General features: G+C 39.5%; 1 protein-coding gene across 2 annotated transcripts in view; it reads left to right on the top strand.

The window, feature by feature from the left end:
* The window catches only part of ACE (angiotensin I converting enzyme), a 70395-nt gene extending 44212 nt beyond the window's left edge, over positions 1-26183 (top strand). For both annotated transcript variants that reach the window (XM_073607678.1, XM_073607680.1), the window contains 16 exons: positions 1194-1292; positions 1607-1729; positions 2682-2893; positions 4731-4867; positions 6408-6566; positions 7909-7993; positions 9381-9524; positions 10390-10581; positions 13951-14048; positions 14437-14606; positions 17287-17510; positions 17655-17799; positions 19625-19723; positions 20515-20637; positions 22651-22832; positions 25671-26183. In XM_073607678.1, coding sequence (XP_073463779.1) covers positions 1194-1292; positions 1607-1729; positions 2682-2893; positions 4731-4867; positions 6408-6566; positions 7909-7993; positions 9381-9524; positions 10390-10581; positions 13951-14048; positions 14437-14606; positions 17287-17510; positions 17655-17799; positions 19625-19723; positions 20515-20637; positions 22651-22832; positions 25671-25882 — 2404 coding nt within the window. In that variant the 3' untranslated portion in view covers positions 25883-26183. The remainder of the gene's footprint in view (positions 1-1193; positions 1293-1606; positions 1730-2681; positions 2894-4730; positions 4868-6407; positions 6567-7908; positions 7994-9380; positions 9525-10389; positions 10582-13950; positions 14049-14436; positions 14607-17286; positions 17511-17654; positions 17800-19624; positions 19724-20514; positions 20638-22650; positions 22833-25670) is intronic.
* Positions 26184-26774: the final 591 nt, after the last annotated feature.

Here is a 26774-nt window from a genome sequence, read left to right on the forward strand (position 1 = left end):
TACATGTTGATATGCAGTGTGAAAGTTCAAAATTAAAAACCTTAATCCCTCTACAGATTATAATGACAACTTTTTTTTCCGATAGAACATCATGTTCTTAGATGCCCCCTCCACTACTTTGTCTCATAGTTTTTTTTCACATTTAGTAGGGGCATGAATAGTTTGCTAATTAAATTGTGGAACTGCAGTTGTAAACTGATCTTTTATAAAATTGCACTTTTTTTTAATTCATTCTTGTTTGGAACATATGAATACACGTTTCAGTGGCTACAGTAGAAGGTTCCCATTGGATTTTTCACTTGCTCATGGCTAAAATTATTATTATTATTGTACAGCATTTATTTAGTGCCAGTTGTTGGCACAGCACTTTTTTAAATTAAAGGGAACCAGTTCAATTTTAATACAGAAGAATTAAGAGGGCCCTGCTCATGGAGCTTATAATCTAGTAGGAAAGGTGGTACAAAAGGTGATAGCTGTGGGGGATGATCTGATGTGGATGACCGAAGAACAATTTTTAGGTGGCGTTGGGTTCACATCTTACAATCTGTACATAATTATTCTAAGAATTACGTATTGTTGAGTAACAAATAGTTTATTACATTTGTTAATATGCCAAAATATTTTTTATAATGGTAAAATGGATCCCTATTGCAGATGTGATTTAATAATATGAAACCAATCCTTAAATTGTTTATAGATTTTAATAGTTAATGCTGTTGTGGCCTCTGTCTAAACAAATACCATAACTGCATATTGGGTATAAATGTATTCAATAGGCATTTGTTTAAATTAACCACTTCAGCCCCGGAAGGCTTCACCCCCTTAATGACCAGGCCATTTTTTGCGATACAGCGCTGCATTACTTTAACTGACAATTGTGCGGATGGACCTGTCACCCGCCAGCTCAGCGGAGATCAACGGAGCGATCTCCCGATGAGCTGGCGGACTCCACTGAGGGGATCCGGCCCGTGTGAAAAGGGCCTATAATAGAATTCTGTGCATCCAGGATCTGATTAGACAACCCAAATGCAGCTAAACGCATGTAAGTGTGGCGAAAAGCAGGAATATCTAGTAATTTGGAAAATGTAAAAGTTGTTTATACATTCCACAACTTTTGGAAAAGCTAAACACAGGAGTACCAGTGTAAACCCTTTTGTGTGTTTTATCTTATTATGTTGTTATTGTGTATTTAGGACTAAGTATCAAGGTATCTGCCCTCCAGTGCCCAGAAACGATGTTGAATTTGATCCTGGTGCAAAATACCACATTCCAGGCAACACCCCATACATCAGGTAACAACATGTTTCAGTGCTGGCACATATCATGCATGAAATAACCTGCACTGCCACCTCTACATTTCCTATGTGCAGATCTGTTCCCACTCTAAGCAAAAGGGACAATTTTATATTGAAGCAAAATACATTCTTAATATATTTGAAGATGCGCAGTTTAAGTTTTTACAAAATGTTATAGACTTTTTTTTCTTTTCTACATTAGTATCTAGAGACATTACTTTAAACGTGCTACTCTAGAAATCAAAAGAACACACATTCCTGTACCTATTTGTGAATATATCTGAATGATGGCATTGTTTTTTGTATTTTAGATACTTTGTAAGTTTTGTACTGCAGTTCCAGTTTCACAAGGCACTATGCAAAGCAGCCAACCACACAGGCCCCCTGCACAGATGTGATATTTACAAATCCAAAGAGGCAGGAGCACTCCTTGGGTGAGTATAGGAGGTTGTCATGAAAACCGTCATGACTCTACTAGTTTAGCCTCGATCCTAGAACTACTGTTTTTCTATGCTGGGCAGATAAGAACGTGAATATCTTGGCTCACCCGTAGAAAGCAATTGTGCTTTTTGCATTTAAAGGTATACTGCAGTTAAACCTGACAATCTGGCATTTAAAATAAGACCTGGCCTAGGTGCTTGCTGCCTGCTCATATTTACCTTGGTATTAATGCACCAGCAACTCCTACTTTAAAAGTCCCTCTGGCAACCAATAAACTCTTCTGGTTTGCTATGTTCCTAAGCCTGCAGATATGCAGACCAGAGAATCTTCAGTTCCCTCCATCAAAAAACATTAGGGAAGCTGGAAAGTTATTATGAGGCATGCAATTATACACACCCCTGATAATAGTTTCACACTTCTGATGCACCTCAACTGCAAGGCTCCTAAATGGAGGCAGGTTGCACAAAAAAGGTAAGAATCTCCAGTCCAACAGAGAGGCACGCTTGGGGCTCCATTCAAGTTAACTGCAAGGCATCAGAGATAAAATACATAAAACTTAATTGATAAAGTGTATGAAAACCCCAAAAAATTCTCATATTTAAAAGTCTGGTGTGTTTTATACTGGAGCGGAAAAACTGCAGTTTAAAGTAGATACCTGTTCTCACTGTTCTTTCAAAACTTGAAAAACACTTGATATTTGGTGAATATAAGCATATGTATAAGAGTATTGGCAGCAAATGAGAGCTATGTACAAACACGTGAAATAAGCGCACACTACAAGATGATACATTGATTATGTTAAAGGCTGTTTGAAACCCTTAGTATTTTACTGTTTTGAATCCCTCTCTGTGCTTCTCTCCCTCTCTGTCTTGTACATTATTCTGATGCTTCTGATAAGTATGGTATTGCTTAGTGCTAATGAGGAATGGTTTCTTCTCCTCCTAGCAATGCCCTTCGTACAGGTTCTTCTAAGACTTGGCAGGAGGTTCTAAAAGACATGACTGGATCAGACAAAATGGACGTTGGGCCTCTGATGGAATACTTTGAGCCGGTCACAAACTGGTTGAAAGAGCAGAATGCTAAAAAAAATGAAACTCTGGGTTGGCCAGATTTTGCTTGGAGACCCCCCTTGCCTGATGGATATCCTGGGGATATTGGTAAGCTGGTATAGCCATTCCTTTTCCAATAAAAACAACTGTATTGTGTGAATGTACTGATCTGGGGGGCTATGCATCATTTACAAACTTTGATGTGTGCACACATAAGTTATCCCGTGTAATGTAGTAAAAAACAGTCCTGCAGTAAGCTTGATTAAAAATGGACCACCAAGCACGAAGCTGAATTACACTATGGAGACTTTCTTGGCTACTAAACAAAGCCATTTCTCCATTTTGTTTTTCTGGTTTAGCTACATAACTTCTGTGTCACCTGCATGGACAATAGAGCGTAAATCTGCAATGTGATGATGCTGACTAAAGAGTAGGCAGTTGACACAGAAATCTACAACGCTGACATAGAAAATGAATTTTGTAATGGTTAGCTATGCATTGTCGCTTGGTTATGCGGTGTAGCTAAAGCTTTTGAATTGTAAAGAGTCTTGCAATACAGCCTGTGTGTGTATGAGCTGAGCCCATGCCCTCTCCACCAATCCAGCATATTTGTCAGCTCACTCCCAGTGACAGAATGAGGTTCCGCCGTGCAATAGTGCAGGCCTTATGCGTGCACATAGTTAACTCCTGTACCATGCGGTAGGCACCTGGGGTCTCCATACAATGGGTTCAGTCCCAGATACTTTTGAGAGAACCGATCACTAGGGATGAAGCTAGAGCACAGAGTCCCTCTCTACCAGAGGACCTGTTGCCTACGCCAGGTACTTAGCCTTGTGATAACTTTAATGTTGTATTAAAAACAGATATATAGAGAGAAGAAAGGGAAAAAAAAATACGTGTGTATGTATGTATGTATGTATGTGTATATATATGTATATATATATTACTCTCACAAACGTGTAGATGCAGGAAGACCATCAAAATGGCTGACGCATTTTGAGGGGAGATAGTCTTCCTGTGTCTTGCTTGTGTTATTAGGTCGTCAGGACACTATGGATACAGATATGCTTTACTGTTGATGCTGTTTTGTGAGTATATATCTGCTTTTATTACAACATTAAAGTTATCGCAAAAAGATTGCACAAGGCTGGTGCTCCCTCTGTTCTTTGTTTTCCAGTGTGACCTTTAGGTTCCCCCAACCCCTTGAGGGCAGCAACGTTTTGCTTATATTGGAGTAGCTGACGATCGGTAGACCTTCTTTGCCAGTACATTCCTCTTGAGCACAGGAGATTGTTCTTTTGGTCTACCTCTTTTAATGATTTCAGACAAGGCTTGAAAGGGTTAACAAAATTTGACTAAAAAATTTGGAAACGGAGCAGTATAAAGTGCAACACAGTCCTTCTGACAACACTGTGGCTGTCCAGATGTGAGTTCATAATTGGCAAAGTCCATTCCTGTTGTATGCCCTAAGGGTGGCCGACGAAGGTTGCTTTTGGCTACATCCATCATGGTGGGTTGGGCCTTCCTGCTTTCCATGCAGTCCTGTCCAGAGGCCCCCTTGAGCCTGGCCTTCCCCTTATTTATACAAATGGGGAAGGCTGGACCCTAAAAACCCAATGCAGAGCTTAACTCTTCCCTATCCAGGACAGTCTTATCTTGCTAGCCTAAAACAATGTACCTTTAGTGGGCACCTGTCTAAAGTGTATATAAAAGCCAATTACTATATATTTTGAACTGAAAACTGAAAAATCTCAAAGAAACCCACTAGTACACAAAGTAAATCTATAAACTTAATGCAGATATGCTGTTGTTTTTGGGAAATGAACCAGGGCTAATGTTGTGAAGTGACATTCTTACTCATTTATTAGGTTTAGATCCCTATATAATTGTGAGGCGAGGTCTACAATATTTTACATTATGATATATGTTGTATTTTGATTTCTAGAAAAAAATGCTAATGAAAAGCAGGCAGAGGATTTCTTAAGTGAGTACAACAGTACAGCAGAACAGGTGTGGAATGATTATACAGAGGCATCATGGACCTATAACACCAACATCACAGAACACAACAACCAAGTCATGGTAAGAAAGAAAAACCAATTCTTGTTTTTATTTTAAATTGTACGTTCTATTCCCTTTATAAGGTGGATTATCCATGGCTATGCCAGAAACCCTTGCAGCTGACCAAGGGGGGACGTTGGGCTGGGCAAGTGAAAACCTTGTTTAATAACGAATACTTCCACCTGAGTTAAATTTTGGTACTGAGAACTGTCTGTCTACTCCATCTCCTCCAGACAGTTGGCAAATGGTATGTACGTTTTAGAGAATGTCCAAAGGAAGATGAAAAATGGCTACAATTACACTTTTACCTTATCTTACCTTGCAAAGGGGCAGCAGCTAACATGGAGACTAGTGTCTGATGCAGTCTGTTCTGTTCATACCCCATCCACTATTTCTTTTTGATTAAATTATAACTAAAGGCAAAACTTGGATAGAGCATAACGTGTTAGAACAGCTGTCAGGTTTTCCATGTCTGTGCCCACATTAGGGAAATTCAACATCCTCTGTTTGTCCTGTTTACTGTTCTCACCAAAAGTGAAATAAAATCCCTATTTTTGGGTTTGCCTCCTGAAGAAGAATAGAGGGGGGAATGTTGCAATGTGGGGACAACCAGGGATTCCTTCATTTTGGAGGGATTTCCTTTCACTTCCTGTTTTGGCCATGTGTCAGGACGTAAAGGGAAATCCTCCTAATTTGGAATACAAATGGCAGTAAAAAAACACAGGAGTTATAACTTTCCCTTTAGTCTATCTTTAACTGCCTTCATTCCACTTAAACTGTCCAACGTATCCAAATAAGAATAACAAAATATCTCGCTATGCCTTTTTTTGCTTGCTGGATTGGAGCTATGGCAATCTGAGTAGGAGAAAAATTGGCTGCACCCAAAACAAACTGCCCGCAGATTGCATTAAAAAGGCCAAACGGAAATGGGTAGGTTGCTGGACAGTACCTTGAGATAGGTCGGGGTCATGAATGGCAGAAAAATGTATTTAGCTGCTGGAATACAATAGAATAGTTCCACTTTGAAGGAATATGCTGCCACAAACTGGTATCTCTAGTTGAAGCACATCTTATGTGGCCAGATAGAAAAGGTCACCAGGTCCAGAGTGGACAAAATTTGAGCAGAGTTTGTTTCCATGCTACGGATGTAACAAGTACATTTCTGGTTTGTAATTAACATTATGTTGTCACTACCTCATACAATAAGATATATGCTTCATTATGGGTGTTTAGCACGTTTTCAATTAAAAAAATAAATAAAATATCATCTTTATGGCCTGCGTCTGACCGTGATTTCTGGTTCCTAAATGGCTAGGACCTGGGCACCAGGCTGCCTTTTAGCAATGTACATATATTTATTTTCTTCAAGGTACTAAAGAAATCAAAGGGGAAAACAACTACTTCCTTTCTTTTCTTTTTTTGTAAGGGTGGGGGGGCTCTAATAGGTTGTGTAGATTTGACCCTGGTAACTTAAGTCCTAGTTTGGTAGTAAGTATGTCTTTGAACTAAGCATTGTAGTAGATGGTCCCTGTATAATGTATCATCTCATTATGTTTTACAGCTGGAAAAGAACCTAGCTATGTCCAGCCACACTCTTCAGTATGGACGACAGGCCAGAAACTTTGACTACAGCGATTTCCAGAATGTAGAGCTACAGCGACTGTTTAAGAAGCTCAGTGATATTGATAAAGCCGCTTTGTCAGAGGCAGAGCAGAAAGAGGTAATTGTGCATAGGAAAAAACAATATGGCCTTCCCATTCTTGTCAACCAGTGTGATTACTGGACAAAGCATTGAGCAGTGTTTTTTTTTTCCACTAGCAATTGATAAGATTACTTAAAGTGGTTGTAAAGGCAGAAGGCTTTTTATCCTAATGCATTAACATAAAAATCCTTCTGTGTGCAGCAGCCCCCCTAACACTGACCTGAGGTCCCTCTCTGTCCAGCAATGTCTCAGCCATCTGAGATTCCCCCACCTGATTGGCTGAGACACAGCGGCAGCACCGTTGGCTGTCAATCAAAGTCATCTAGCCAATCAGTTGAGAGAGGGGGCGGGGCCAGGTCAGGGCTCCGTGTCTGAATGGACAGAGGGAGCTGTGACTCGACTCAGGTGCCCCCATAGCAAGCTGCTTGTTGTGGGGGCACTAAACAGGAGGAAGGGGCCAGGATCACAGAAGAGGAACAAGAGAAGAGGAGGATCAGGGCTGCTCTGTGCAAATCCTCTGCATAGAGCAGGTAAGTATAAACTGTTTGTTATTTTTAAAGGAAAAAAAACAAGACTTTACAGTCACTTTAAAGTGATTTGTAAAGGATCACCTTGTAAAACAACCCATTCAATTTAAAATGGTAATGAAAGACAAAGTATTTGTGTATAGATATAAAAGAAAAAGATTATAAATACCTTTTTTACCCTTACATTTCCTCTGTTCTCAGCTGCTTAAGAGCTGGGGTAGGAGAAGCAGCAGCACACTGATCTCAGTGAATGGCTGTGCAGTGGAGACGTGTCAGGACAAGTCTGATCATTGGAGGAGAGCTGGCTGAGTTCCTAGCACAGCTAGAGAACTGACCATGGTGTGATCTCCTGCTTAGTGTGGTCAGTTTTTAAGGGGAAAGCAGAGGGACTGGCAGAAAAAACAGGGATTTCGCACAAAGGAAGCAATACATAGAGAACAGGATACATTTTCATACAAGTACATGATACAGCAGGCGCACATAGGCGTGCACACAGGGTGTGTGCCGGGTGTGCCCAGGCACACCCTAATCACCCAATGCGCATTAGTATTATCGCTCTGTGTAGCAGCAGGAACATGTGAAAGATCTACCTCTTGCTGGCTCTGCCATAAGAGAAGTGTCTACGCTCTTCTCTTTCACTGTGGCAGCAGAGACATCAATTTGCCGGGGTCATATATATGTAGACACATGCATGTGTCTTTGAGCTTTAGGGTGCACACCCTAATGCAATAGGCTGCGCACACCTATGCAGGCGCATATCAGGAATATGAAGTGTTGGGGTATCTTTAAGGAAACATGATATGATATATATTTTTTTTTTTTTTGTACTCCAGTACAATCAAATTGTTTCTGACATGGAAACCATCTACAGCAAGGCCACAGTATGCAATGGTACTAAGTGCATACCTCTGGATCCAGGTAAGACTGCTTGTATTTTCAGATGGAACACTCTTTAACAGAACCCCTCATGTGCAGTACAGATCAGTGATGTTCATTTATGTTAAGGAGTATAGATGGCTGCAGCTGTACATTTTTCAAAGCAGAAATGTATATTGCGCTGTTCAAATGAGGTGTCAGGAAGAATGCAGTTTTGTTTTTGTGTTTTTTTTGTGTGTTTTTTTTTTTTTTTTTTGTGATTTGATCTACCAATAAAGGGTCTGTTTATAAAGAGGATGTGTCACCAAATATTCTCTGGAGAATCTACCAGATTTTCGTGTTTTTTTTTTTTTAAATGGCAATAATTGTGCACAAAATGATGTTTGGTGAAAGTCACATTCTCTGCTTTCTAATTGGACCCCTGAGTGTCAGTATAATGTTCAGAATGCTTGTGGGCTCTTCAGGAACCTCCAGGGAGGGAGGACCTTTTATGGATGGCCTTGTGTCAAGTTATCTTAAAGAACAGCAAACACAGAATGATCTGAAATTTAGACTGATCCTTCTCCTTGTACCCCATTGGCTAACCTCTGTGTCACTCATTTTACCCTATTGACTGATTTCTGCGTTGCATATTTTTCCCCATTGCTGTTGCAGTATTATATAATTGTAGGCAGCAGAGTTGGCAAGAAACAATAATATGACAGGTTTGGAAAGAAACAGAATATTTTCAGCTATACAGCACCTTGATCTATCATGGGGATTTTTTTTTTTTTTTCATTCATTGTTCTAGCTAGTACCTGCCATCAAGAAATTGTGACATGCCTTCCTAGGTTTACTAATAAGGAACTAGTGTTATGCCCTGTACACACGGTCGGACTTTGTTCGGACATTCCGACAACAAAATCCATGGATTTTTTCCGACGGATGTTGGCTCAAACTTGTCTTGCATACACACGGTCACACAAAGTTGTCGGAAAATCCGATCGTTCTGAACGCGGTGAGGTAAAACACGTACGTCGGGACTATAAACGGGGCAGTAGCCAATAGCTTTCGTCTATTAATTTATTCTGAGCATGCGTGGCACTTTGTACGTTGGATTTGTGTACACACGATCAGAATTTCCGACAACGGATTTTGTTGTCGGAAAATGTTATAGCCTGCTCTCAAACTTTGTGTGTCGGGAAATCTGATGGAAAATGTGTGATGGAGCCTACACATGGTCGGAATTTCCGACAACAAGGTCCTATCACACATTTCCCGTCGGAAAATCTGACCGTGTGTACAGGGCATTACTGTTTTGTCACATTGTGTTTCACATACAATAATTCTGACACTCATGTGCAAACATTAATTTTTACAATTTAATTTTACAATTTAAATATAATTTAACATAAAATTCATTATCTATTTTTTTTCTGTCTGTTTCAAGATATAACTGCACTCCTTGCCCAGTCACGTGACTATGACGAACTGTTATGGGCATGGAAAGGTTGGCGAGATTCTTCTGGCAAAAAAATGCGCAGCCATTACAAGAGATATGTAGAGCTGGGTAACAAGGCAGCAACTCTCAATGGTAAGACAGATTCCCATCTTTGAATTTCTATTGTACTGTCATGCTTAGTTTCTCTGACAGGTAAACTGCTTAATCCTCTTGCAATTCCTCCTTGGTTTGCCATTGTGGAACCACACTGTTTCCTGATCCTGGACTGCCGACCTTGGGAATCTTGTTTTTTGGCCATTTTAACATCTCAATATGGGACCTTTTAGGATCAAGCTGGTTTGACTTAAAGGATATTCCAACCCACAGGGCCCATATTTTCTATGTCATCCAAGGCAATTTATATGTGGCAGTCTCTGGACGTGGACACCTGGTATCCACTTGGGGTAGGCCTTCAGTGGCCATGATATGGCACCCATGATTTTTTGGAGGAATGCTTCTGCTAAATATACACATTTTCTAAGTGGTACTATTCCCTGAAGAAGATTTATAACAATAATTTTGAAACGCGTTGGATATCACTTCTGCAGTATTCCTTGTCAGCAACCATGATTCAGGGGAACAGCAAGTAGATGGGGATTACCAAATGTGCAATGTTTACAAATTTCATTTATACAATGTGCAATGTTGATAGTACTATTCAAAATTTTGTATTATTAATATGAGACCTTTTTAATACAATTTTATCTACAATAAATTTAATTTTCTAAAAGTGAAGTTTTCTATATATATTTTTTAATTGCCCATAAAATCCCACTTTTTGAGGTTTATTCCATGCAATCCTCTACATATTTCCCTTTTAGTTCTTACTTTATGCCTCATTACATCATTTTGAAATGTAATTTCGTAACATTTTGCAGCACATGGCAGGGAAAATCCAACTGCTTATTTGCCTACATACGTATCAATGTTATACTTAGTTCCTTATCTCTTCTACCAGGTCATGCAGACAATGGTGCATACTGGAGGTCATGGTATGAGACGCCAACTTTGGAAAGTGATGTTGAGAGGCTTTATCATGAGCTGCAGCCACTTTATCTTAACCTGCATGCTTTTGTACGCCGAGCCCTCTACAAGAAATATGGAGACCAGAAAATCAACCTTAAAGGACCCATCCCGGCCCATCTACTTGGTGAGATCCCTGTTGATTTTAATTGGATTTCTGTATTTGTATAATAATTTATTATACAGGATTTATATAGTGCCAACAGTTTTCGCGGCTCTTTACAACATGGGGCAGACAGTATAGTTACAATACAATTCCATACAGGAGCAATCAGAGTGCCCTGCTTGTTTAGAGCTTACAATCTAGGACTGTGGGGGAGATTTACTAAAGCTGGAGAGTGCAAAATCTGCTGCAGCTCTGCATAGAAACCAGCTTCCAGGTTTTTTGTCAAAAGTCAATTGAACAAACTGAAGTTAGAAGCTGATTGGCTTTCATGATCTGGAGCCTGAGTTTATTTCCAATCCTACGGAGGTCCAAAGGGAGGCTTGGCTGTCAGAGCAGGATGCTTTCTGTTTCACTTCCGCTACGGCGGAACGGAAACTATTTTTTTAGCAAACTACCATTCTATGAGGAGGGAGAGCATACCGGTCGCCTTTTAGCAAAAATTGCCCACTCACAGCAGACATCCCCATCCATTGGAGCGCTACGGACTTCCACTGGTGTAGTCACGAACTCACCTGATGAAATTATGCCAGCGCTTGTGTCCTACTACTCAGATTTTTCCCTAACTCTGCAAACTTACACAGAAGATTCTTTACACACATATCTTGGGAAAGTGGAACTATCGACTTTGTTGGATAGTGCAAGGCAACAACTAGATGCCCCTCTGACTTTGGAGGAGCTTCAAGTGGCGACCGGGATGTTCCCTAACGCCAAAGCACCGGGGGAGGATGGTGTTCCTGCAGGGGTGTAAAAGCAACACGACCAGACCGTACTGCCTAAATTGTTAGAGGTGTTCAAAGAAGCCCAAAAAAATGGGTGCCTTCCACCCTCTGACTAAAGCCATTATAGTCTTACTCCTAAAGCCCGGTAAGGACCCCCTGGGCCCTGGCTCCTATAGACTGATATCCCTTCTTCAGACAGATGTGAAAATACTGGCAAAGGTGTTGGCCATAAGATTGAACAAGGTAATATCCACCGTAATTCCTTCCGATCAAGCATATGCCTCAGAACTCCACGGCTATAAATTTATGCAGGCTGTTTATCAATATACAGTCAAGGTCTGATAACATGGGGGATAGAGCTTTGCAGAGGGCCTGGAAGCATTGCAGTTTGCTAAGTCAAATAAGCTGTACCCCACTTATAATTTGATGCAGAAAGTATGGAATAAAGTCAGGGCAGTGCAACAAGTTGAGGGATACACCAGGCTCAGCCCAATTTGGGTGAATAAGCGGTACGTGGAGTTGGAGAAGCTACAATATAGCGCAAAATGAAAACAATATGGGATCACTCATATGACAATATGAAATATTTGGGGATGGCAAGCTACGCCCCTTCCATGCTTTACAACTAGAATTTGCACTCTCCTCATCCATGCAATTTTATTATCAGCTTCAGCATTCAGTTAAGGCCCAAATGGTAATTGACGAGTGGACGCAGATTCCCACACCAATTTTCATGTATGAGGTGACCTCTTACAAGGGGTTTATCTCATGCAGCTACTCCATGTCTTCCTGACAGCAACGCAGCGGTGACATCCAGGTGGGAAAGAGATGTCAGAGCATTTGAAGAAGACCAATGGGAGTATGCTCTTGCAGCGGTTCCCCTGTGTTCTTTGAATGTGGCCCAAAGGTTATCCCAATTGTGTGTGCTTTTACGTGTCCACTATACACCAGCTAAACTGGTGAGAATGGGTGTGCGTGATGATTCATCTTGTACTAGATGCATGAGGAATCATGGCAACTTAATCCATACAGTATGTTGTGGAGGTGCCCCAAACTACTCATATATTGGAAGGAGGTGATGGGGATTATTAATCATGTATTTCAGATTCATCTTGTAGAATACCCTAAACTATGCCTGTTGTGAATTATAGATAAAGTCCCGGTGGAGGAGACCTCTAGACTAGCTATAGCTAGGGCCCTTTTCCAGGCCAGGAAATACATTTAGAGGAACTGGAAATCGACAGATACCCCCCCCACAGTGAAGGAGTGGTTGATGCAAATGGGCGACACTATAAGGCTGGAAAAGTATATCTACCAACACAGGAGTAGTGCAACAAAATTCAGAAAAATTTGGGCATCATGGATAGCTGCTCCTGGTTTAGCCCCTGTAGACCTGAATATGGACCGCTTACTTATGTAACTTGGCTGCGGTGACAGTCTTGGTTATTTCAACTACTCTGTGACCGAATGTATTCCATTGTTGCAACTGAATCGTATGCGGTTGAAATGTGATTATGTGCCAAGGGTGCTATATACTAAATTCAAGGTGTTTCAGCATAATGTGTATCGATATGGAATTCTGCATTGTTTCTCTGTTTTATTGATTTCTCAATAAAGTTCCTTTTGATTTAAAAAAAGAAGCTGATTGGCTACCATGCATAGCTGCACCAGATTTTGCACTCTCCAGTTTCAGTAAATCAACCCGTGTATGAGTACAAACAATTAAGTTAGGCCTCTAAATACATTACATTCTTCCCTTACTACCCTTCAACACACTGTAGCACCAGGCTGAGGTGCTAAACAATCTGCTGTTACATTTGTTGGTTGTGGGACAAAGGCACCTGGAGGAAAACATGCAACTATGGGAAGGACAGAGTGTGTCCTTAGAGGGACACAAACCAAACAGAGCTGCAAGATGAGTTCCAACTAAGAAGCCATTAGGCACCCACTGAGATCTGATTTCTGCAGGGATAGGTGCTCATTCCAGGCACATACTCTATGAAAGTGTAAATATCATTTCATAAGCTGTAATTTTGGTCACAAGTATGCTGCTGGCATTCAGTAAAAAAAAAAAATGGCAACTCCTAGATTACTGATTCCTAAGGAATGGGAAGTTGTAGTTATAGCAGGCCCAGCTATTAAAACAGTTACCTAAATTAAAACCATAGACTGCAATGTAGCATGAGAAAAATCATTTCTGTTCTACTTTTCTTCAGGTTTTAGTAAATTTTGGCGAGGATGATGTTAAGCCCTATCCCTATAAAGTACACTATAACGGGACTTTACCCCCTGTAAAATGATTGATTCTTGAGATGAGGAACACCTAAACCAATAATTTGTCTGTCTCTTACAACCTATTCAACCTAGCTGGCATGGTAGAAGCCAAACAAGGTTTCCTCAAAGATCTCGAGTAGGTGCCCAACTGCATTAAATGAACAATTTAACAAACCATTTCATTTTTTTGCTATAGGGTTTGCATTGCTGATCTACTTATTTTTACAAATGGTAGATATGCACACAACTAATGATTTTCTTTCTCTTTTGTCTCGTTTTCTCTTTCGCTTTTTCTCTTTCACTCCTTTTTTTTTTTTATTTTTTTATTTTTTTTTAGGTAACATGTGGGCCCAGTCATGGTCAAATATATATGATCTTGTTTCTCCATTTCCGAATGCAGCACAAGTGGATGCTACACCTGCGATGGTGGCTCAGGTTAGTGACTGGCATACCTACAACAGGACCATTTAAACCACTTAATTCTGCCCAGGACTGCAGTAAATGCCAATTATTACACCTAGGTCACATTATTGGGGTCAGTGGCTTGTAAGACCTATCATATCGCCATGGCTGTTATCTGAAATTATGTAGTCAAGTTGTGGTTCCTGACTTTGCACACGGTAATGTCATTGGTCCCCTTTTCACTGCAAGCCTGTGGATCAACTCTGCCCCAACTGAACACAGGGAACACTCTAGCTTCTTTTTTTCTTTTTTTTTAAACTTCCTGAAATACAGATGAGGTTTATATAGAAGAGAAGCACTACAGATGGTAGCCTATGTGACAAAGAAGCTGTAGCTTTCACTGGTCTATTTGTTTCCCCAGAAATGGACCGCCAAAAGAATGTTTGAAGAATCGGACAACTTCTTTACCTCTCTTGGACTTCTTCCTATGCCTCCAGAATTCTGGGCAAAATCCATGATTGAGAAACCTGTTGGCAGAGATGTGGTTTGTCATGCTTCCGCATGGGACTTCTACAACAGAAAAGATTTTAGGTATGGAAATCTAAAATTAGGTTAACTTATCTGGCTTACTGTGTGAATGGAATTCCTATTTATTTTTATTAATAGGTGGTGCATATTCAGTTTATTGTGACATACCTATATACAGGCTGTAGCATTTCACACCATCTACCAGTATTGTACTGTCCACCTATAAAGACCAATAGCATTTTTTAAAAAGAAATCCTCTTAAAATCCTTTTTCGTGGGGTTATGTTGTGTTTATTTGCTTAAAAAATGTTTTTTTTATCTGCTTTTTTTTTTTTTTTTTTTTTTTCATTCTTTTTAACTGCCCCTATACAAGCTTATATGTTTGTAGTGGGAGCAGCATGTGACAATGCTTAATAATTATTTCAGGGGGCAGAGCACAAGGAAGTTGATCACACGCACTACAAAACGAAACATTAAAAATTCAGATTTTTTTTTTTTTTTTTTAATTATTATTAAGAAATGTTTACCCATTCAATTTGTTTTGAGGTAAATAATTTTTACCCTTCTTCTTCTATTGATTACATTATTGTAAATGAACAAAATACCATAAAAACATGGGGCTCAAAACTGCAACATGCCACAGCTCTAAAAGAGGTAACAGAACTTTTAGTATTAAAAAAAAAAAGGAAAATAATGGAGTGAAAACAATACTACATGCCCTTTATCTATTTGGTTTTTACTGTGCAGAATTTTATTTTTTTATTTTTTGTCCTATCCTTTCATTGACCTGGTATATTTAGGTCTTTTAATCTTCAGCTACTCACCTAGAAATTAATGCCAGCTAAATTCAGTGGAATAAAATGGTTCTGATATCTGAAGAGCAGAACAAGTCACAGTCCTAATTCTTTTGTACCTTTCTGGGTGATTAAAAATCTAGTGAGCGTTAACTTTTTTTAATTTTTTTTCCCCAATGTGTTGTCCTAGGGCAAATTGCCCGTAAAAAGGTGCTACCAAGCTGATTTCAATTTTTATGGCGGTTTGATGAACTGTACAGGGATAATTTTGTTTCATTGTCTTGTGATCATGGCCTTTACACTAATTGGACCATCACGCTTTATGATGTGCTCATTAGTAATTAGGATTATTGCTTTATGAGACATCTGATGCTTATGGCCATATAAAATTAGCACTATTGATAAATGAGGACTTCTGCAATGAGTTCCGGGATATGAGATTCATCTCATATTATCTGGGGAGCTTTTTCCTCTCTCTTTGTTTTGGAGACCATTCTTACTAGAGCAGAAAATGATGGGCAATCCAAAGGTTTACAGCTGTCACCCAAACAGGGATAAAAAGGGAAGTCTTCCAATGACGAAACCGGTTTAAGTGCCAACTAACGCCTTTCCTGTTGTGTCTCCAGGACAGGAAATGGAGAAAAGTCTCCCCAAAGGGACACTGCAAATAACAAACAAACATCAGGTCTTTTAACTATTCCCTACTCCATAACTAATACAATTTTGGCTTTAGATGTACTTGTTTAAAATAGTTGACAGGTTCTTTATTATCTCTTAGCGTCAATCAGAATTGGCATAGCACAATCAACGCTGTGGGAAAAAAAAGAAAAACAAATATACTGGGTTCACAAGTAAATATCACTGATCTGTTTCACTTTCGTAATTAACCAAAGTACATTTTGAAGCCAAACTCCAGCCAGAATTGCATTTTTAAATTTTGGATGGAATGTAGTACAGTAAAAAATAGTTTTTTTTTCTGTCTGCGACCATGCCTGTGGGAGATTTTTTGCATCACTTCCTGTCCCTGGGATAAGAAAGGGGTGGAGTGGTTGTTACTGGGATGGGGAGGCACAGAAAGCAATACAACCCAGTCAGAAGATCAAATCCTTTTTGCTTTCTGCAAAAATGTTCTTTGAGTTTTTTCTTTTACGGTCATTGGGGGTTAAGGGGGCACACTTTTTACATCTGGAGGAAAAGAGATTTAGTCTCCAAATACAGAAATGTTTCTTCAAAGTAAGAGCTGTGAAACTGGAATAAACTCCCTCGAGGGAGTTCGGTCCAGCTCAGTAGATTGCTTTAAAAAAGGCCTGGATTGTTTCCTCAAGGCAATTAATATCACTGGATACTAATATTTTATAGGTAAAGTTGATCCAAAGAATATCCGATTGCCTCTTGGTGGATCGGGAAGGAATTTTTTTTCCCTGCTGGAGCAAATTGAATCGTGCTTTGCTGAGGTTTTTTTGCCTTCCTCTGGATTAACTGTAGGTATAGGATTGTGTACATTTGTATCATTTCTCTCTCCCTTTTTATAGGTTGAACTGGATGGACTTGTGTGGTTTTTTTTTTTTTTTTGTTTGTTTGTTTTTGGTTTTTAACCAGACTAACTATGTGACTGTCTGTGTCCCGATTGGAGAGTGATCCTATAACTTCTGTCCTGCTGGGTAGTAAGAAGTATCCCACTGGTAACACAAATGGTAACAGAAACCTGACAGAGGCCCTAAGCTTTCCTGCTCTATCCAAAATCAAATAACGATTTGTCTGAAATTGGGCTTTATTGTGTTTTTATCCACATGTTAATGTTTGCTAAACATGTGGTCACCATTGAGAATGATGAATAACCTTTTTAATAACAGGCTAAGTTATGGACAAAAACATGGATTTGTGAACCAGTAAAGGTGTGCTTGTGGGCAGTATAAATAAATGCTAAATATTCTGATTGTCTTCTTTCAGAATCAAGCAATGCACAGTAGTCACCATGGATGACCTTATCACAGTCCACCATGAAATGGGCCATGTTCAATACTTCCTGCAGTACAAGGATCAACCAGTTTCATTTAGAGAAGGAGCCAACCCTGGCTTTCATGAGGCTATTGGAGATGTATTGGCCTTGTCTGTGTCCACTCCAAAGCATCTCCACAGCATTGGGCTCTTGGACAAAGTTGAGGACAATACAGGTATGACTATTGGAACCTACAAAAAGCATATTTCTATTAAAAAAAAAAAAAAAAATCTAAAAGGGATATTGCATTTACAATTTCAGAATTTAGTTGTGTGTATCAGAATATACGATGCTTCTTACTTTGTATTTCTCATACTAGAGAGTGATATCAACTATCTTATGAGTATTGCACTGGATAAAATAGCCTTCCTACCCTTTGGATACTTGATGGACCAGTGGCGTTGGAAAGTGTTTGATGGAAGAATTCCTGACTCTGAATATAACCAGCAGTGGTGGAATCTCAGGTATAACGTTTTCCCTTTGTGTTGTTTTTAGCCTTTTCAAATAGCAATATTTTACAGATCAACATCAATGTTGTGCTTTGTTTAAACGTGTGTTTTTTTTTTTTTTTTTGTTTTTTTTGTTTTTTTTTTTTTAATCATGGATAGATTTTGCTGTCTCTAATCCTTCTCAGTGGGATAGATAGATGAAGGGGAAATCTAAAGGTTGTCATAGTGGAGTAATCTCACAAATGAGACACTATTACAAGTGGCAACCTCCAAAACTGATATTTCACCTCACTTTAATAAAATTTCTTGTCATGTCAGCAGGAGAGGAAGTGTGGAAAAATCTCCTAAACGGACAAAAAAAAAAACAAAAAAAAAAAAACTGGAGGTTCTAACACTTTAATGCTCTGCCCAAATAAAATTTAAATTGATTGTCAACGATCACCTTGTAAAACAACCTATTCAGATTAAAAATGGAAAGAAAAGTTAAAACAGGTGTATAGATTAAAAAAAAAAGAAAAAGATAAATACTTTTTTTTTCTATTTTCCCCTTTTTTATCAGTGATCACATGCCCTCTGTCCTCAACTGCATAAGAGCTGGGGAGGAGAAACAGCAGCACAATGAATGGCTTTGGCGGCGGGGGGGGGGGTGTGTCAGGACAAACCTAATCTTTGGAGAGCAGTCTGAGTTTCAAGCACAGCTAGAGAACTGACTACGCTATGCTCTCCTGCTTAGTGTGGTCAGTTTTTAATAGGAAATCCAAGGGACTGGGAGGAATACCAGAGATTTCACATAAAGGAAACAATACAAAGAGAACAGGACACTTTTTCAGTGCATGGTACAGCAGGCACATATCAGGAATATGAAATGTTGGGTATACATTACCTTTTATTACTTATTATTAATTACTCGATGGCACTGAATCTAGCACCCCGCTTGATTTTTTTTTTTTATTTATTTCGCACTTAACACTTTTAAAAGACGGGAAGATATGCTTTTTCCTTTTGCCACAGTCCTAAATAAAAATAATAAAGAAAGATATCTGAAACTGACACAAATAAAAGCCCAGTAGGGGGTCTGGCCTTCCCCCTACAAAAAAAGTTTTGCCTCGTAAAATATTGTGAGCAGGATGGGAAATTGCAGAAATTCTTTCTAATGGGTGACCTGGTTAGCAAAAAAAAGTTTTCTAACCATTCCTCACTTAAAATGCAAAATAAAAAGTAGCAAAGCCTACTAACAGACCTCAAATAAATGCAGACCGAATGCAGGCTGTACTGCCCTGGCAAGTGCCAGGCCAGACACTATTCTGCTTAACAGTAGCATGCAGGCAGTGCATTTGGCTTAAAAAGATGAATGCAAGATCTAACAGGTCTTGAATTCATCTCCATGAGTCCTGAACTGTGTTTACAGTAAAAGGGAAAAAAAAAAATCTCCATTGAGGATAAAAAATTGCTAAGTATGGCCTAGGCCTATAAAGTGCAGTGCAGGCCCAGACTTGATCTGAAGTCTGTATAAATTTTTGTCATTTTTTTTTTTCTGTACTTTTTACACACAAAAAAACTAAAAGATTGCAAAAATCTTTTAGTTCTTTTTTTTTTTCTGTAAAAGTACAGTGACTTTGAAGCTAAAGCCCCGGAAAGCCGCTAAATACTAAGTAAATATACTGTACACCTATATGTAAACTGGCTTCTATACCAAAGGGTTTGTAATTCTGTTCAACCAGCAGCCTTGTAAATCTACAGTAGTTCTCTAGATCAGCCTGGATTTCAGGCTTACATTTTAACTATTCTTTTCTGATTTTTAAAGCTGTTTTACCAAGTATGACCATTTTTGTTATCCTAGATTGAAATATCAGGGATTGTGTCCTCCAGTCTTGAGGTCGGAAGATGATTTTGACCCTGGCGCTAAATTCCACATTCCTGCTAATGTCCCATACATCAGGTAACAGACGTAGCTGGTGTGGTTTTGCGTTAAAGAGCATCTCCTTCTTTAGTTCTTAAATCCATATTTTATTTGACGTTAAAGTGTTATGGTTTCTTTTTAAGATACCCTTTTAGAGTTTAAGGATTAGTATTCAGATTAATGGAGTACTGAAGGGTGGATTACAAAAACCAAGTTGGCCAGCCAGGTTTCATACAGCACAATGGTTAACCGTTTTCTGTATTAAATGGCCAACATAAAAAGATGGCTAGGTTTTTTTTTTTCTGTGATCTGACATGCAAAAAACTGCAGCAGGACCTACTGAGTGGTAATTTACAATAAGCTCTATAGATTATTACATACATGTAATTCTTGTCAAAACTTTACATGATGTATCATACTTTTACTTAAGGGGAATCTGTCCCCAAGAAAAACAATACATGGTTATGCAGCACTTTACTAATTCGACACAGGAGCATTATTTGTAGAGTCTGACATTGCTAAACTGGATCATTATTTCAGACAATAATACAGAATAAGTTTTGCATGGCGTATACCAGTATGAGCTCCCAACTCAATGAAGTTTTTCAGTTCTAGATTTGGAGATTTTACAAAGAAGGTACAAAAACGTCAGACTGGTGTGCAATAGCAGCACGCCTTTACAAAGGAAATATTGATAGTTCCATTACAAAAAGAAGTTTTTGGAGCTAAAGTCTGGATTATACAGAACTGGTCTACAAGAAATAAACACCACTGTTTCCATATATTGCTGTTCTTCATAGAGTAATATTGCTGTCTTTTCTGGTTTTAAGGTATTTCATCAGCTTCGTCATTCAGTTCCAGTTCCATGAGGCTTTGTGTAATGCAGCCAAACAGACTGGACCCCTTCACACCTGTGATATTTATCAGTCCAAGGAGGCCGGAAAATTGCTTGGGTAAGATAAGCCACGAGTGAAACCTTGTGTTGGTTCCTATTAGAAGTACTTTATGAAGGTCCCACCTCATACCATTCGCTGCCACTTTTTCTATGGGGGGGAAAAAACAAAATGAAGGTTTGAAGCCAATTATTGTGCTCTTTATGCAGGAGGAACTGGGAGTTGAGACCTTAGTAAAGCTGGCCTATCTATATCTATAGATATAGATATATAGATAGCCAGTGGGCTAATGGGGGGGGGGGGGGGAATCAACATTGCACAGCTCTTTCTATTTGTTGCCTGCAAGTACTCACATTCCTGGTGCTTGCTAATTGCTACCAAACACATACCTGAAGTCTACATTTGAGTTTTGGGTAAACGGGGATGGAGTGGGTTTCAGGGAATGTGGAGTTGTGTTTCTGAAGTGTTTTGACAATGTTGAGACATTGTATTCTGATAGCAGGACTCTCCTCTGTCAGAATACACACTGATCAGCAGCTGCAGCCCATTTGCTGCAAGCTCTGATGGAGAGTAATTTTCTAACATTCCTGTTTGACGGAGGTCGATAGTTTGATCAACTTCTGTCGAGCGGGAGCAGCTGCACGTGGATTGAAATTCAGCAGGGACCATCTATGGCCAGCTTAACACCAGGACTCTTCCAGCCCAAATTGTCTGAGTTCTAAGCACAGCTTGTAAAGTCATTTCACATGAAACCTTGAATTTCCTATTAATCTGGGACACCACATGAACACATTTATGATTAGTGTTCACCAACGGTTTGAAGAGATACCTTTTTTGTTTTATGGGCTGGGTTTTATATAAAAATTCAGTCTTCCTATTAACTGAGAAGGTCTTGCAAAAATGATAATTAACTTGTTGGGTTTCCCAGGCACTGAATCTTCCCTAGAAGCCCATACCTTGCAACTTTTATGAATATGTCTTCATAGTCTTTAGTATTCCAGGCAACTTACGTTTATTTCTGGTTTTGACTGTAAATTGGAAAACTGGTTTCCACTTGCAGAGCTTTCGATCACCTCCTCGAATGGAGCTTGTCCAGTTATAGAATGCAAAACCACCAGTGATGAATGACAGGGCTTGGCTTCTTAAAGCCCTGTCTATGAGATTTTTTTCTGTAACAGAAAAAGGAATTTCAATGCTCCTGAAATAATATATGGAACTGCTAATCATTTTTTTTTTTTTTTTTTGTATATCTGGTTTGACTGAATAGTTTCCCAGCGTAAGTAGAAATTATTTTTTTGTCTCGGGAGTTTAGGAAGACACGGAGGCCACATAATGAGATTGGAGGAGAAGCGGTCTAACCTTAAGCTGAGTTGGGTTTTTTTCCACTGTCGGCGATAAGGATGTGGAACTCTCTTCCACAATCGGTGTCAGGAGAAAGAATTGATAGATTTAATAAACTCTTAAACGTGCATCTTAGCGAACACAATATACAGGGATATGGGAAATGATTATTGACACAAATGTACACACACCCACATGGGTTGAAGATACTTTGGACTAGTGTCTGTCTTACGATGAAACTATGGTTTTAAAAACCCACAGAAAACAGGCTTTTAAAGCTTTTTCTAAAGACTTTTAATGGTTACCCTGCACGGACCATAAAAGCAGGTTAGCATGTATTAGAATCTGTGAGGACAGATGTTAAGAAGTTTTTAAATATACCCTTAAAGTTGATTTGTTATAACTGTTCAATAAGGGCAAACCTTTATTACATTTGTGTTCTTGGGTTTAAATGATCACTTTACCCATCATCCTCTGCTTTGTGAGTCACTGGCCTGGAACACTGTGGCACACCTGGTGAGCACATTTGTTTTGGGCCAATGACACATTATACAGAGAAGCAAGGGTAATAACAGTCCTGGAGCATGTATATTCAAAAACAAGTTAACTACTGCTCCCCAATTTCTGTGCTGACAGATTTTCTTTGTTGACCTGTGGTCTAAAAATCGCCGGTTGACTGCCTATGGTTTATCATGGTTTTCTACATATATATAAATGTTCTTACATCTGCAGAGATGCCATGAAGTTGGGTTACAGCAAGCCTTGGCCTGATGTGATGGAAGTTATTACTGGACAGAGAAACATGTCAGCTCATGCCCTCCTGAAATACTTTGAGCCTTTGACCAACTGGCTAATTGAGCAAAATACCAAAAATAAGGAAATCATTGGCTGGCCAGAATACAACTGGAGTCCAGGTAGGTACCAGCCTTAGTGTTAGTGTGAAGCACCTGGATTTCCCTTTTTAACTGGGTTTCCAGGCAAAATAATATTAGAATTATATTTGAAAGTGACTAAATGGAGCCATCTCTAACTATCGCAGTTCCACGTCAACAACATTTGGACCTTTGCTGCGTTGTTGATATGCTTGGGTGACTAAGGTTTTATAACCTAGATAAGTTGATTATCAGAGAAGAGCTGTTACATTTTATTATCACTCAGATACAAGAGTTCATAAACAAGTGGAATTTTATAAACAACGCATATTTTGTTGTTCCAGCTCCTGGTCTTTCTGATGATTTGGGGTATTTTAACTCATTGGTAGCACCAAACGGTGTGTCCACCCCACTCCACAAAGTCTGTTTTTTAGGGCTTTTTCTGCCTACTTCTATTGAAAAGAAAGTAAAGAATCACAGCAAAATAGTATCCCGTGCATGGGTTCTCACCATCAATGTGTCAAAACAAAATATTCCACCTTGTGGCTCTTCTTTGCAGTATCTCTGCTTAGACCTCCTGCCTTAGTCCTCTTGACCACTTAACACAGTCCCCTTGCTCATGCACAAAACACTGAACCTTCCTCAGCTCTGACTGTTTTTCTCCTGAAGCTCCCTGCTGCTACATCCTTACAGGCTCAGCCTCTCACTGTTCCCTCATGGACAGTATGGAGCAATGTGCTGCTAACATTTTGCTCCCTTGCACAAACCAACCCCTCAGGAGGGTGAAGCCACTAACCTCTAATCCCAGCTCTAACATAAGCCCAGCCATACCTGGCTCATTAGTGTGTGTTACCCCTTTAAAAACTGTATTTGGAGAAATATGTAGGCTGTCATTGTTGACCTCTCATTTTAAAAATGGCAGTTGCCTGGTTGTTATGCTCAATACTTGAGTCACCAAACTGGAATGTATTTGCATATGAGAAGTCCTAAATGAACTAATGTAGACTAAGGTGGGATATTTTATAGGTGTATACTATGCATGTGTGTGTATATCAGTGTGGATAAAAATCAACAATTAAAAAATAAATAAAAAGATTTTTTTTTTTTTGTTTTATCAATTTTTTTTTTTAATAAAATGCTCTTTGGAGTAAAAATCTATCTAAAGATAATTTTCTATTTAAGATACTTTAATAATTTAGTTTATTCAGCATGAAATGGAGCTTAGTTATGTAGCTTGAGGCTGTATGTTCTGCAATATTTACCTTTTTGGTAAACTCATTCAATGAATCCAAGCTCTGCAAGCGGAGATGACGTTCACTGCATTGATGAATTCACACAATTTCACAGTAACCATGAGAAACAAAGTTCAGGAATATTTCTTTATCCCATTGTTTTGCAAATCTATGTACACTACAAACTGTATGATTGAACTAGTTCTGATATCGCTGTTTTACTAACCTGAGCGCTTATTATTCTAAATAGGAAACGTTAATTTTGTTTGCAAATATTAGATTCTAACTACCAGCAAGTATATTCCCTTACATTTTAAAGAGCACCTGTCATTTCAGATCCATTATGGCAGCGCCTGTTAGCGGGCATCCACTCACTTGCTGCCGCCACGTCCCCCACCTTGTTGTGTCACTGTCACATCACCAGCCATCCCATTAAAGTGAATGGGACTGTCTGTTAGTCAACAGCGGGTCAGAGGAGGAACCGCTGCGGGACAGATGACAGTTGCTCTTTAACTGTTATAATTTTAAATTGAGTTGATTTAAAGAGGAAGTAAACCCTGATGGGTGTTACTTCCTCTTTGTTTCCCTGCAAAGGTAAAGCCTGCGATGTCCCCGTCTTCCTCGCTAGTAGCGAGCGTCCATTCTTCACCCCTCTTCCTTCCGGGGCCACGAACTTCGGCTCTGTGACTGGCCGGAGTCACGTGACGCCTTTAACAGCATGCCCCAGCTTTGGCGCATGCGCAGAAGAAATCACCCTACGGCGATTTGCAAATTTTTCATAGACCTTGCAGGTCTGGGAGATATTTCAAGCACCTACAGATAAGCCTTAAAGGGGTTGTAAAGGTTCACGTTTTTTCACCTTAATGCATCCTATGCATTAAGGTGAAAAAACATCCGACAATGCCGCCCCCCCCCCCCCCCCCCGTTTTGCTTACCTGACCCCTCGAAAGTCCCGCTCTCGCTCCCGACATCCTCTTCGCTGCTCAGCCTGGCTGTTGATTGGCTAGAGTGGATGGATTAAAAGCAGCGCAGCCATTGGCTCGCGCTGCTGTCAATCACGTCCAATGACGTGGTGCGCTGGGGGGCGGGGCCGAGTGATACAGTCAGCGGCTATTACCGCCAACTGTTTCACGAGAGCGCGCCTGCAAGAACTAAACACCATGCGAGAAAGCTCGCATGAAGGTATTTAGTTCTTGCGGGGAGGAGCTGACACAGGGACCCCAGAAGACCGGGTTCAGGACCACTCTTTGCAAAACGAGCTGCAGAGTGGAGGTGAGTATAACATGTTTGTTATTTAAAAAAAAAATACCTTTACAACCCCTTTAATCTAGGCTTACCTGTAGGCTAAAGTGGTTGTAAAGGGTTTCAAGCCTTTTACTAGCGATTTAAATTGTGATTTAAATCGACTTGATTTAAATCAAATCTACCCTGATGTATATACAATGTAATATTTTCTGACAATTTGCATTTAAAAATTAGTAGTAAGTCAGAGACATCCATGCAACTACCATTTTCAGAATAGGAATAGTAGCCCACATATTTGACCTAATACAGGTTTCTTATAAGGCTTTAAATACTGTGAAGATGATTGATATAATTGATATGAAGGAATTCAGTGGCATTCATGTATACAATTTTCTCCTTTTAGTTACTAATGACGTCTCAGCAGAACCAATACCACCACCCTCAAAGGTCGACTTCCTGGGAATGAAATTGAACAGCGGGCAAGCATCAGCAGGAGCCTGGGTCCTCTTGGCTCTTGGAATAATTCTGGTCATCACCACCATTGTCTTAGGTGTCAAATTCTCAAAAGTAAAACGTAGGGCAAAGAAATCCACTTCTGAACTGGAGTTGAAATAACGAAGCACCACCGTCATCCAGCAAGGGGTCCTCTGTAAGACGATTTCCTGCATTCCAAGACTTGGGGACACTAAGTGTGCAAGTAACATCACAAATCTTGTTGACTATGCAAAGAAACTTCATCCTTAGAAGAACAATCCACTAGCTCCTTCAAAGTCAAAAAAGGATGAACTTTTACATCGGTGCTTAAGGGAAGGGAGGTTTGGGGCAAATGGGAAAGATTTAAATTGTTATTGGAATAATTGTGTCCGATTTTTCTCCAGCAATGGGAGCAATAAATATTGTAAGTGAAAACTTTAAAGCATTTCCAGTCTCCATTATGTGGACAAACAATAGCCCAAACAATTGTCCAATATGTGCACACACCATTCCCTTTTCAAGATGGATTCTGAAGTAGCATTACAAGCAACCATGTTATTATTATGTTTTGTTTTCTTTCGAAAGGGTTATCGAACAGGCAGTTTACATATGTGTAGGAAAATCTCACCCTCACAAAATATACTTTACGTTTAAGTGAATCAGATATATTGGAAAAAAAACACGAAAGCACGAAACCTTTGCTTATTATCTCTGTCTCATTGTGGAGATCTTCCTTGCTTTGTGTGGCCAGCACGACAGGAGAACATTTCTTAATAAGGGCTCAGTAATAAATTCCATCTAATTGAAATTCTCATATCTCTTGGAAGTGAGCATAAAAAACAGAATGGGAAAATGGCAAAGAGACAGGTCAAAACTGTTTGACCAATTTTCACTAAAACAGAAATATTTGGTAGTCCTTCACATCCACACAGTCTCAACTGTTGCAACTGATGTCTGAAACGGTTACAGTGCTAGGAAATATCGAGTTGTGTATGGCCACAGTCTCAAACATCTGCTAAGTTTTTCAGTTAAT

This window comes from Aquarana catesbeiana, linkage group LG12, assembly GCF_042186555.1.
Source record: "Aquarana catesbeiana isolate 2022-GZ linkage group LG12, ASM4218655v1, whole genome shotgun sequence".
NCBI lineage: Eukaryota > Metazoa > Chordata > Amphibia > Anura > Ranidae > Aquarana > Aquarana catesbeiana.